The sequence below is a fragment of the Pelodiscus sinensis genome, chromosome 5, assembly GCF_052426305.1.
Source record: "Pelodiscus sinensis isolate ZL-2025 chromosome 5, ASM5242630v1, whole genome shotgun sequence".
In the NCBI taxonomy this organism is placed as follows: Eukaryota; Metazoa; Chordata; order Testudines; family Trionychidae; genus Pelodiscus; species Pelodiscus sinensis.
This window is the reverse complement of record NC_143056.1, coordinates 130,541,608-130,553,800: the sequence shown is the minus strand read 5'-3', so window position 1 is coordinate 130,553,800 and position 12,193 is coordinate 130,541,608. Positions and strand designations below refer to the sequence as shown.

At 47.1% G+C, this 12,193-nt stretch overlaps 1 protein-coding gene across 5 annotated transcripts in view; it reads right to left on the bottom strand.

Annotated features, from left to right (window-relative positions):
- Positions 1 to 12,193, bottom strand: part of LOC102448644 (E3 ubiquitin-protein ligase rnf213-alpha-like) — a 130,661-nt gene that overhangs the window by 82,886 nt on the left and 35,582 nt on the right. For all 5 annotated transcript variants that reach the window (XM_075928855.2, XM_006120887.5, XM_075928853.2 and 2 more), the window contains 4 exons: positions 9,365 to 9,559; positions 5,588 to 5,786; positions 3,839 to 3,912; positions 1,941 to 2,136 (listed from right to left, as the gene is read on the bottom strand). In XM_075928855.2, the coding sequence (XP_075784970.2) occupies positions 1,941 to 2,136; positions 3,839 to 3,912; positions 5,588 to 5,786; positions 9,365 to 9,559 (664 nt within the window). The remainder of the gene's footprint in view (positions 1 to 1,940; positions 2,137 to 3,838; positions 3,913 to 5,587; positions 5,787 to 9,364; positions 9,560 to 12,193) is intronic.

Genomic DNA, 12,193 nt, shown 5'->3' with positions numbered 1-12,193 from the left:
CGCCAACAGGTGGGACCGCTGCCAGCTGTGGGAAGGGGGTAGGAAGTGCCACAGGGTGGGGGACTGGAAAAGGCCCGGCGAGTTTCGGGAAGGACTCCCCGCCGAGCCAATGGTGGGAGCCACCTGCCACTGATTGGGCCCTTACCCCTGCTTCCCAGCTCCCTGGAGGGTGGAGAATCCTGTAAGGACTAGGCTGCAAGGCCCGCATCTAAAAGACTTGGCCAGGAGGCCGTATTTCCGCTTAGACGGGGGGATTAGACTTGAGAGTTGGCCAGGAGGCTGTATTTCCCCTAAGACGGGGGGGGGGGGGGGCAGATTGGACTTGGAGCCTTGGCCAAGAGGAGGTATTTCCCCGAAGACAGGGGCATTAGACTTTCAGGCTTGACCAGGAAGCCATATGGGACCTTAAGACTTGGCCAGAGGGCCATATTTCCCCGCAGATAGGGGCAGGCTATTTTGGAGACCAGACATATGCCCCGGATCGGAGCAGGGCCTCCTGGAATGGGGGGTGACCCATGACAGGAGGTGTTTACTTCATGGGTGAAAGTTGGGGAAGGTTCATTCCCTTCATCCTGCCCCCCATTTGAAGTCTGTCTCTAACACATACATATGTAAAAATTAAAACTTCTTTGAGCCTGGACTCAGTGCAGAAAACAAACTAGGCAATTGTTTCCCAGAGCCAGATGAGTAAAGTTGGGTGCCAGGAGTGGGCCTGTGCAATGGATTGTGCCCCTTTCCTTCCAGCAACTGAACTGCAAACATCTGAGCCAGAGGGGCCAATGCTCTGCTCTGGCTGAGACATGTTCGGTGTAAGTCCAAAAACCGGTGGTGGCAAACTGGCACGGAAACAATTTTTGGAGTGGGGGTGCTGAGCTGCACCCCCTTTTACCTCTGTGTGCACCCCCCACAGCCTCTTAGAGCTGGGGCTGGCAGCTGGCACCCTGCATGCAGGACATGGTGGCAGAGCCAATAGTCAAGTGGATCCCAGAGCTGGCCGCTGAGCACGGGCATGGGGAAGGCAGCCAAGTGGGACCCAAGGCCTGAAGTGGAGCCCTGGGAAAACAGCAGGCCTGGCAGCCAGGAGCATATGGCTGGGATGCCCAAAACTTGGGTTGCTGCAGCACTCTCTGCACCCCTACTGCCCGAAGGTTGCTTTAAACAAACAAATCCCTGTTCCTGAGGGGCAGTGCTTGAGAGTGTTTGAGACCATCACTGCTTTGTTCTTAGTTAGCAAAGTGGGGGTGGCGTGCTCTGAGAGAAGCAATGCCTATGATCACAGCTGAACCTCCATTGAGGGGCAGGGCTTCCCACACCATCAGGTCTATAAAGGCAGGCAACCTGCCAGCCAGAGGCACAGGAGCCTCTTTGAAAGGGAACAAAAACCAGGGGAGTTTGGGGACCTGACTGGCTGGTGAGTCTCATCCCCACGCTCATGGTCTAATGTGCTACCATATTTGAGGTCAGGAAGGAATTTCCCCTCAGGTCACAATGACAAAAGCCCTGGGACTTTTTTTCCCTTTCTCTGCAGCATGGGGCATGTGGTCATTTGCTGGCTGGAAGTCAATGGAGCTGTGATAATTTACACCAGATGAAGATTTGGCCCACTGATGCCCACTGGGAAATTGTATAACAAGATTCCACCAGTGCTAGCACTGTTTTGCCAGCGGGTGTGCCCTGCTGTAGACACAGCTTTGGAGGATTCTGGCATGTTTGCCACACTTTCATCAATTATCCTACTCTGACCAGTTTTAGCTGAGAAGGCTAATGCGGGTTTGCTGCCATGTCACGTGTGACACCTTAGTGACAATTCCTAGTGTCACCAATGGGCATTTTTGGCACAGCAAACTTTGTGGCTGCTAACAAAGCTACAAGCTTCCTGAAAGAAAACTTAGAACATTTAGAGAAAATTCCTCATCAATAGCTTAAAATGTTAATTTTACCTTTTTGGTTTGCAGTAAACCTTCTGTACCAGAGAACAATCCAAAAATCTGCAGAGAGGTCATCGCTGGGGTGAACGGTATTTTCTTTGGGTGTCTCAAGCAAGTTGTGACCAAAACGAAGGTTAAATTAAGGCACTGCAAGATATCGTTCAACTCCTTTGGCTGCAGAACACTCTCTGCTTTTCCTGTCAGAGGTCTGTGGGTTACAGCAAAGGAAGCAGTTTCGAAAAGCCCACTCTTCAGTCATTTTTGACATTTTAACTTTAAAACGTCATTTAAAAATTAATAAAAATCTGGGACAACTAGTAGGCTAGCCAAGTGCTGCACAGACGCATAGTGACAGAGATCAGAGCCTCGTTGTGCTTGGCACTGCCCAGACATACAGTGAGAGACCGTCCCTGCCTCTTCAGAGTCATCGTCCAAACACACAAAGGAAAGACGGCTTACTGAAGGAGAAGTGGGGCCCAGAGAGACTGAGGGTATGTCTACACTACCCCGCTAGTTTGAACTAGTGGGGGTAATGTAGTCATCCGCAGTTGCAAATGAAGCCCGGGATTTGAATTTCCCGGGCTTCATTTGCATGAAGCTTGCCGGCGCCATTTTTAAATGCCGGCTAGTTCGAACACCGTGCCGCGCAGCTACACGCGGCACGGAGTAGCTAGTTCGGATTAGGCTTTCTAATCCAAACTAGCTGTACTCCTCGTTCCACTTCCTAATCCGAACTAGCTACTCTGTGCCGTGTGTAGCCGCGCGGCACGGGGTTCAAACTAACCGGCATTTAAAAATGGCGCCGGCCGGCTTCATGCAAATGAAGCCCGGGAAATTCAAATCCCGGGCTTCATTTGCAACTGCGGATGACTACATTACCCCCACTAGTTCGAACTAGCGGGGTAGTGTAGACATACCCTAAGTGATTTGCCCACCTGGATAAACACATCAGTGACTGTGAGGTGCCCAGACATGAAAGCAACGGGGCCAGTTTCGTACATGAGCTAGAGAGAGGTCAGTTGGGGTCAGAGGTAAGTCAATGCCTCTGTCTCTGAGGGCCTAGTGTGAGTCATTCAGGACCTGGTTGAGTGCCAAGTTACACACAGCTCCTATAGCCATGATCCTCTGCTCCTACTAGCAAGTGCTCAGAATAATGCAGCAGGCCCGCCAACAGGGGGCGGGAAGAGAAAGGGGGCACTTGCCCCAGAGCCTGGTGATTTAAAGGGGCCCAGGGCTCCCAGCTGCCACCACTGCTACTGCAGCCAAAGCCCCAGACCCCTTTTCTCTCTGCCAGAGCACTGCAAGGCTATGAAGGGAGGGGAACCCAGTGCTGTGGTCAGGGCAGAGCTGAGGGCTGGCTGCCTCAGCCTCTCCCCTCTCATTCAAGGCCTCCCAAGCCAAGCGCTGAGCTGGCTTCCCCCACACCTTTCCCAGAGGCCCACCTAAGCTGTCAGCGCCCCGATGGTGGGCGGGAGTCAGCGAGTGCTAAGGATTATGGGATGTCTCAGATCACACCTCACAGCAGTGTAGGACCACAATCAAACACAAAAGCAGCAGAGAGCAGTCAGGGTCCTGTCTGAATCCTCACCTCCTGGCCCCTGTCTTCTCTAGACACAGGAGTGTCTCACAGGGATCAGTGGATCACAGTTCTGTTGGGCCCAGAGGCACCTGCAGGCCCAGGAGCTGGGTCCAAAATTCCTATGGAGCAGTAACTAATCAGCCCCTGTTTGGAGCAGGCTTAGGGACTGCCAAGTGCTGGGGACTTTCAGGAAATTGTCTACTAGGCCCCACCACACCAGCTCCATGGGCAGCAAGGCACCATCACCTCCTCCTGCTTCTCCCCAGGATGCCAGTAGCTGCTTTCTATCTCCTTGATACCTTGTGAAGAAATGTGGGTGTAAAATAGTCACCTGGTACCAAGCCAAGCCTTTGTCCTTCTGGCAATGTCCTCCAAAACTAGATTGACATCCATTTCCTGAGAGGGCTGAAAGAGTGAATAACATGGAAATGAGTCAATGTTAGAACTCATCAAAAATTAAATTTCTTTTCCAGAGACAGAGAGACACAAAGAAACAAAGAAAGACAGACTGATTTCAGGTGAAAACATTTTTTACAAAAGGAAAAACAAAATAGACTTTTGTTGAAAACCCAAATTTTCTTGAAAAACAGTTTCATTTTCAATGAGCCTTCGTCACTTTTGTCCTCCTGGACTTTGCACATTGTGAGTCACACCTAAAGATTAAGACTGGTTTGGAAAAAGTGAAAAAAGAAGAGTTATTTAATCCTTCCCATAATCCAAAAACTAAGGGTCACTAAATGAAATTGATAGGCAGCAGCTTTAAAACAAACAAAAAGAAGTACTTCTTCACACAACGCACAGTCAGCCTGTGGAACTCCTTCCCAGAAGATGTTGTGAAGTCCAAGATTATAACCTAAATGGGTGTCTGTCAGGATGGGCAGGAATGGTCTCCCTAACCTCTGTTTGTCAGAGGACAGGAATGGGCAACAGGGGATGACTCATTTAATGATGGCCTCTTCTGTTCATGCCTTGTGAAACACCTGGCATTGGACACTGTCAGAAGACAGGATACTGGGCTCCATGGACCTTTGGAGCTGTTCCTATGTTCTTATCATGTCCCCCGTGTTCAAAATATTCACCAGGAATCCTGATCCAGCTGCCATTGAAATCAGTGGCCATATTTTCATTACACTGGTGTGACAGCACCGCTCCAAGCCTGATTATGTTTACTGGTGGGAATTGAGCCCAGTGTTCTTCAGTTAGACAAGCTGTGATGGAAATGATCAGGTTGGGAGACCAGCAACAAAGCCTAAGCAAAGCCTTTCACTAAGGCCTTGCTGGAAATTACTAGGGTTTTCCTTCAGCATTTTTTCCAATGGAAAGTTGGGGTTTTGACTCAATGATATTTTCACCCAACGTGTCTGCTTTTAATTCTAACTGTGCATCAAGAAGCAATACACACATCCCTAACATATGGGATTCTGGCCATTTTGTGATGAAAAAAATTTGGGGCTCAGTGGATGAAAACTCGAAAAAAACAGTATTTGGGGGTTTGGTTTTTGAATGAACAGTCACATTTTCTTATAAGAATTTTGATTAAATTATTTTTTCATGTTTTTGTCTAAATTTTCAGGTCTAATATGTAAATATAACAGGTTAGGTTCCCCACCCATATCCCTCTCATCACTCACTCTCCTACAATTCCTAGATTCAATTCCAGTGGGGCTGATGGCCTCGCCAAGCCCCTGAGCAAAGAAGGGGAGCCTGCTCCTTGCCCCTGGAAGGGTAAGGGCCTCAGGTAGAAGGGGCGGGACTAGGGCTAGGCAGCCCTTAGCGCCACATGAACTGCAATGCTCCTCCTCCCCATCCCCCACTCCTCAGTGTTGCCCAGAGCACACCGTGCAGTGTTCCAGCAGCAGTTTAAAGGGTCTCCGTTGCTCTTCCCCTCACTGGCAGGCCTGGTCTATCCCAGTGCCCCTTAGATCCCTGTCCCCCAGTATTTGACCCCTTCTTTTATTTTGTTTTAAGTGAAATTTGTCAGAGGAAAAACAAAGGTTTTCTGACCAGCTAGAAAATATGCCTTAGGAAATGAAGATGAATGTGAGGGAGCTGCATTAATGTGCTTGTCTGTGAACTTTACCTTTATTCCTTGACCCTTTGCTAGGCAATGGATGATCCGCTGGTAGATGCTGCTCAAGAGAAGTTGCACAGGCATCTCAACGTGAGGAACAGGCTCTCGACAAAAATTCTTCAGGGCAAGCATCTCAGTGACTTTCTCTGCCAGGGGAGCACAGCTCCCAATGAAGGCCTGATGGGCTTTTATCATCGCCAGAACAGTCCTGTACAAGTGGGATAGAGCTGTATGTTAATAAACGTCTGCACTTGGGAAGGGACTGGCTATGGGTTTTTTTTTTAATTACACTATCGTGATCCAGGAGGACGAGTCATCCTCTCCTCAACGCCATTGCTTTCTAGTGGCTCACAAAGGAAAACAAACATTGGGCCGACAATGAATTGGGCCTCTTCAGGAGGGATGGTGACCTGCACTGTTCTGTGCTATAGCTGCTTGAACTCAATGCTCTTTATGTCAGTCACTTGTAAGACAGCACGTTCCGTTTTCTATATGTCTACAATGTAATATTTCAGTAGTTACACAACTACTGAGTAAACACCAAAGTGGGTCTTGGTGAATTCATCAGCCTGTGAATTGGTTAAGAATAACTACTTGAGAAACACTAAAGTAAAAGTAGACCTGAAAGCAGAGCTGTCCCATCCACTGGAGGGGTCCGAGTAATTGCCCCAGGCACTTTAGGGGGTACTGCACTTCAGGAGGACACGGGGCTTGGGTGATGCAGGGGCCAGCAGCAATGCCGCTAGCTCCTGCTCTGCTCTGTCTCAGGGGACATGGGGCCTGGGAGCTGTGGAGGCCAGTGGCAGGGGTGGGAAGAGATGTGCTAAAGCAGGAGCAGAAACAGTCAGGGTAGGGACAGAGCAGGAGCAGAGCAGGGACAGAAAGAGGCAAGGCAGGGCACACGGTGGAAGGGGGAGTTGTCCCAGGTCCCACACCCAGCTAGGAATGTCCATGCCTGAAAAGGAACCTAGTATTAAAAATATTGATTAACAGATTCATAAATTCTAAGGCTGGAAGGCCCAATGTGATTATTGAGTCTGAGCTCCCATATAACACAGACCACAGGACCTCCTTGAAATAATTCCTTTTTTTAATTAAGCACATGTTTTAGAAAAACATCCTGTCCTGATTTATAAATTGCCACTGGTTGAGAATCCACCACAGCTCTTGATACATTTTTCCAGTGATTAAATACCTTTACTATTCAAAATGTATGCTACTTCTAGTCTGACATTGTCTTGCTTCAGCATCCAGCCATTGGATCTTGTTATACTTTTGGGCTGGTCTATGCTACCACGGTAAATCGATAAAAACTTGTGCAACTTCCATTACGTGAATAGCATAACTGAAGTCGATGTTGTTAGATCCACTTACCATAGGGGCTGCACGGCACTGTATCAGTGGGAGAGCATCACCCATCGACTTCTCTTACACTTCTCGGGTAGGTGGAGTATTCTTCCATCAATTTAGTGGGTCTCCACCAGACTCACTAAATCGACAATCACTGCATTGATTGCAGCAGTGCCAAGCAAGTGTAGACATAACCTTTCTCTGCTAGACTGGAGAGTCCCCAAATCTCAAATTGTTGCTCTCCATGCAGATATTTATGTAGACTGTGATCAAGTCACCTCAGATCCTCCTCTTTGTTAAGATAAATAGATTGAACTCCTGGAATCTCTCATTATAAGGCCTTTACAATCCTTTAATAATTCTTCTGGCTCTTTTTTGAACCGTCCTGAATTTCTCAAAATTAATAATCTAACACTCTCTGGACTGAATCAAAAGGGTTATTCTATTGAAACTCCACTCCAATATTGGCAAATTTCTTCTACTAGATTTCAGCTCTAAAATCCAAAATCATCAAATGCATAACATAGATGCTCCTTGGCCCCTTTCTCTGCCAAACCTTAACAGTGACTTCATAGTTCTTATGACTTAATGACCTTCGACATGATCAGTTGTAGTTATATCAACAACTCATTGTAGTAGTTCAGGACAATGAGACAGTAAAGTCAGGCTTCACTGGTGTGGCATTCTGCTCCGTCAGTGATGATAAACATTCAGCTGAGTATATATTCATATGCTCCCTCATATTGCAGGTAGCTAGCACAATAGACTTCATGAGAGCCCCCACAGACCACAGACTCAGATAAGGTACAAAGGCACCTGAGTCAGGTTTATTGTTGAACGGAGTACACTAATAGGTGTTGGCAGCCAGATGGCCTACGAGCCCCTATGTATTTGTACCCGGGACAATAGATGCAGCTCAATCTATAGTATGGATTTCACTACTGTCCCCAGGCCAGCCAAAGTGTAAAGTGAGGTTAACCCCAACATTTACAGACAGAAATGAACAAACTATGATACACACTCTACGGATCATCTTACGCGTTAATGACGCACTTGATACCTCCCCTTGTACTTTCCTCCAAAGCATTCACTACCCAGCGTTATGCTTTCATTCTTGTTGTTTCCAACTATTTTATCATGTTCTCAGCTGGTTGTCCTGTATAGTCCTGACAGAATGTGTTTACATGCTTATTGTGCTTTTAGCAGTGCTGGCAGTTCTAGTGCCGAGAGACACTGACTTTCAGGCAACCATTTGCTTTTGACATAGCTGGTCTGTTATAATAGTGTAAGTCTTGTTCACTTTGGTTCAAGCACCAGTCCCATGCTTCAAATTCTTTCTTTCTCCTACATCAGTGGTCCCCAATGTGGTGCCCGTGTGTGCCATGGCACCTGCTGGGGCACTTTTGTGCACCCACCAACTGACCAGGGCCAGCCCAACCCATTCTTACACCCTGGGCCCCGGGCGCACGTGCCACCCCGGCCTTGGGCACATGGCGCACATGAGGCCCTGCCCCCGGGTACCCAGCAGCCCCAAAAGGTTGGGGACCACTGTCCTACACCCATCATATCTAACTTGCACATGGCCCATGTGTCTGTGAAACTCTGCTGAACTGAAAAAAAAAGAGAGACAATTGACCAGGGATGATTATTTTCTTTCTCATTATTCTCTCTGTCAATTCATGATTCAACATGCAAATAGAGCTCAGAGTTACAAATTTGCTCTTTTTTTCCTGTTAATCTGAATTCTACCACAGTCTGAACCGTGGCATGACTACTTCTGCTTTCTTTACTACTGTTTTTTTTATAAGTCAATGAATTAAATAAACTCAGAAAATATAAATACAGAAGGAGCCCAGGGTCTGTCTAGACTACTGGGTTTTGTCGACAAAAGTTGCCTTTTTGACAAAACTATACCTGCGTCTACACTACCACCACATTCTGTCGAAAAAGGAGAGCAGTCTAGATAATAAACCCAAGCTCTTATGCAGTACTTTTCATCTGTAGATCTCTGACTAGAAATAAGGTGTAGATGTTTAACTGTGAAATTATCTGTTGGAACCATTTACCAAGGGTTGTGGTGGATTCTCCATCAATGACAATTTTTAAAATCAGCTCCAGTTCAAACAGGCATTAATCAGGGAAGTCCTGTGGCCTATGTTATACATGAGTTTGTTATACAGTGGCCTTTCCTGACCCTGGTCTCTATGAATCAGACTGCTTTGCAAGAGAGTCCCCATCATTTCCTCATGTTCCAGGTGTTCTGGGATTCAGGCTAGTAGCTCTAACCACCAGGCCACACAGTCTTCTTTGGTACAGCTCCACTTGGTGCCAGCAAACCAAGTGTTTCCAAATCATTATGCCACAAACAGCAATATTCAATTTTACTAGACAAAAGAATGACTATGTTCTTTCATTTTATTTCTCTTGCAGACTCACGCTTGCTTCTCTTCATCCTTCCTCAGCTGATCGAAAGGCAGTGACTGTACTTCTTGTGAAGTTAAAGGGTCCCCAGCCTGTTCGAAGGCTTCCCTTTGAACTGCGTACAGCAAAGGAAGCAGCCAGATCCAACAGGTGCTCTTAGAGTCTTTGGAGACTTGGATGCAAACATGCTTCAGAGCTGAAACACACCTCCTGGAAGGGCAGGGATGCAAAATGTTAAGCAAACAAACAATTCCTTGAGTTCAGACAAACCGAATCCCCAATTACCTCAGTGCGGCTCTTAACCAGCTTGAGCTTCAGATGTGAGCTGAATGGCTGGACAGCAGGGCAAAGTTGTACATGTGCCTGTACAAATAGGGACCCAGGGCTAAGTTGTTCTGAGTAGCGTATGAATAATTGGTGGTTTTATTCCAAAATATTGGAGGGAAAAAAGCTTTGGTTCAGACTGAACCACATCAGAAAAATAAAAAAAAAAATCAACAAATCTGAAAAGCCCATTTGGAGTCAAACAAAACCTGGCGCTCAACCCCACACAGCTTGTTCTGAAGCATGTTAAAGTGCTAGTCACAAAACAGTCAAGGGAAAACATGCTGCCTTTTTATAGCCTTTAATCCAGTGGTGAAGGCTGTCACCTGTGAGGCAAGGGACCCACATTTTCATCCTCGCTCTGGAACAGGGATGTAAAGCATTAGTCTTATCTGTTAACCCACCCTAACCATCAGCTTCCAGGCTGGTCCATCAGCCCCAGGGATGGAAACCCTGGGCTCCCCCAGTGACAGCCCCTCCCCCCCGGTTCATAACTCCTTTCCAGACCCTCTTGCACCCGTCTTCCAGGCCAGAATCCTCTCTTGCACCCATACCCTTCCCTGACCCTGCACCCTAAGTCCCTACCCTGGGTCTCAACCCCCTCCTCTGCCCAAACTCCCTCTCCTGTACCCCACACTAGGGTTGCCAGATAGTTTCACCGAAAATACCAGGCCACAAAAAAAAAAAGCACCAAGAAAAAGTTGTCAAGAAAAAAAAAAAGAAAACAGGAAAGGGGGGGGCACAGAAAAAGTTGTTGAGCAACCTTCCATTGGGCACCAAGTTGGGCCCCAGCAAAAGGAGAAAATACCAGACATTTTAGATGTCTGGTATTTTCACTATTTGTTTACCAGACAGAAGGCGCAAATACCAGGTTGTCCAGTTCAATACTGGACACCTGGCAACCCTACCCCACACCATGGGTGTGCAATATGTGAGGTGGGGGTAGGCCCAGTCTTTCCAAACCGCCAGCCTGGCCCCGCCCACAATCCGCCCACAGAATGCCTATCAGTGCTCCTGGTCAGGGAGGCTGGAGCAACATGCCACCTGCCATTCACATGCTCTGGGGCTAGGGAGGCTGGAGACGTTCACACCCACCCACTCTCCTCTCTGTGGTGGGAGAGGCAGGGACACAGGTTGGCTCCTGTGTGGGGTGGGGCCTCAGTAGAAGGAGGAGTGGGGCTAGGAGTGGGGTTGGAGGGCTTGCCAACTGTTCCCCCCCATCAAAAATGATTGCCCACCCCTGTTCTACAGTCTGGTGGTTAAGACACTCATGAATGATGAGGGAAAGCTGAAACCAAGTCCCCTGATCCAATTCTTCCTGTTATAACAGGGGTTTAGCATGAGAAATTTTTCCTCAAGGCTTACCCAGCTATGACATTTTGAAACCAATTTTCTTGGAATCAACCTTTAGGGTATGTCTAGACTGCAAGCTTCTTTTGAAAGAAGCTTTTCCAGAAATGATTTTTCGAAAGAAGTTTTTTCAAAAGAGCATCCACACAGCAAAAGCACAGCAAAAAAGCAACCTGCTTTTTCGAAAGATAGCATTCATATTGACTGGACACTATCCTGCATTTAAGCTTTTGATTACAACGGATGGAACGGACACTACTGCACCTCTGCTTTTTCCTTTCTTCAAAAGAATTCCCTCTTCCGATTCCACACACACCTTTTTCCGCAAGAGCTCTCTCGGAAAAGGCATTCTTCCTCTTAGAAAGAGGTTTACCAATGTCAGAAAAAAACCTTTTGTTCCTTTGATTTTTTTCCCCAAAAGAATGTGATTACAGTGTGGATGTAAGCAAAGTTTGTTTTTCAGAAAAACAGATGTTTTTCCGAAAAAAACTCCTGCAGTCTAGATGCACCCTTACCCTCAAAATGACATCTGAAGTTAAAATGTCAATTCAAAAAGAAAATTTTGTTTCCACTTGACTTTTTAAAGGGGAAAGTGTCACTTCAAACTGTAAAGACATTTTGTTTCCATCCAAAAACACTAATGTTTTCCCTTGTGACATTCCCTAATTGAAATTTTTCAGAACTTTTTGTTGCATGAAATTTTCCAGATGTAAATTTATTGTCCCATGTTTTCTGACAATACGATTTGTGGTAGCTTGAGATCTGGCAGATGTCTCTCCACTCACACCTATATGTCCATCTTGCTGGTATTCAATGGGCATTCTACAAATCACAGGGTAAAGAATCCTGCACCTAAAAACTATCCCAGAAAACTAAGGTTTGGGTGTTTGTGTGTCAGTCACCTTCCTGCAGATGGGGCATCCCTGCCAGAGTTTTCATTGATCTGGGGGTAGTACCACTAATAGCCAACTCATAGGCATTGACTCTGTGGGTGCTCTACTGACAGCCAACTACTCTTACCCACCTCCCAATCAACTGCTCCCCCTTTCTCCCAGTGCCTCTGCTACCACAGAGCAGTGGCTGGGCAGCATGCAGGAGATGCTGGGAGGGAGGGGAAGAAGCAGGGATGGGGTGCAGCCTGTAGAGGAGGGGCAGGGGTGAGGTCTTGGG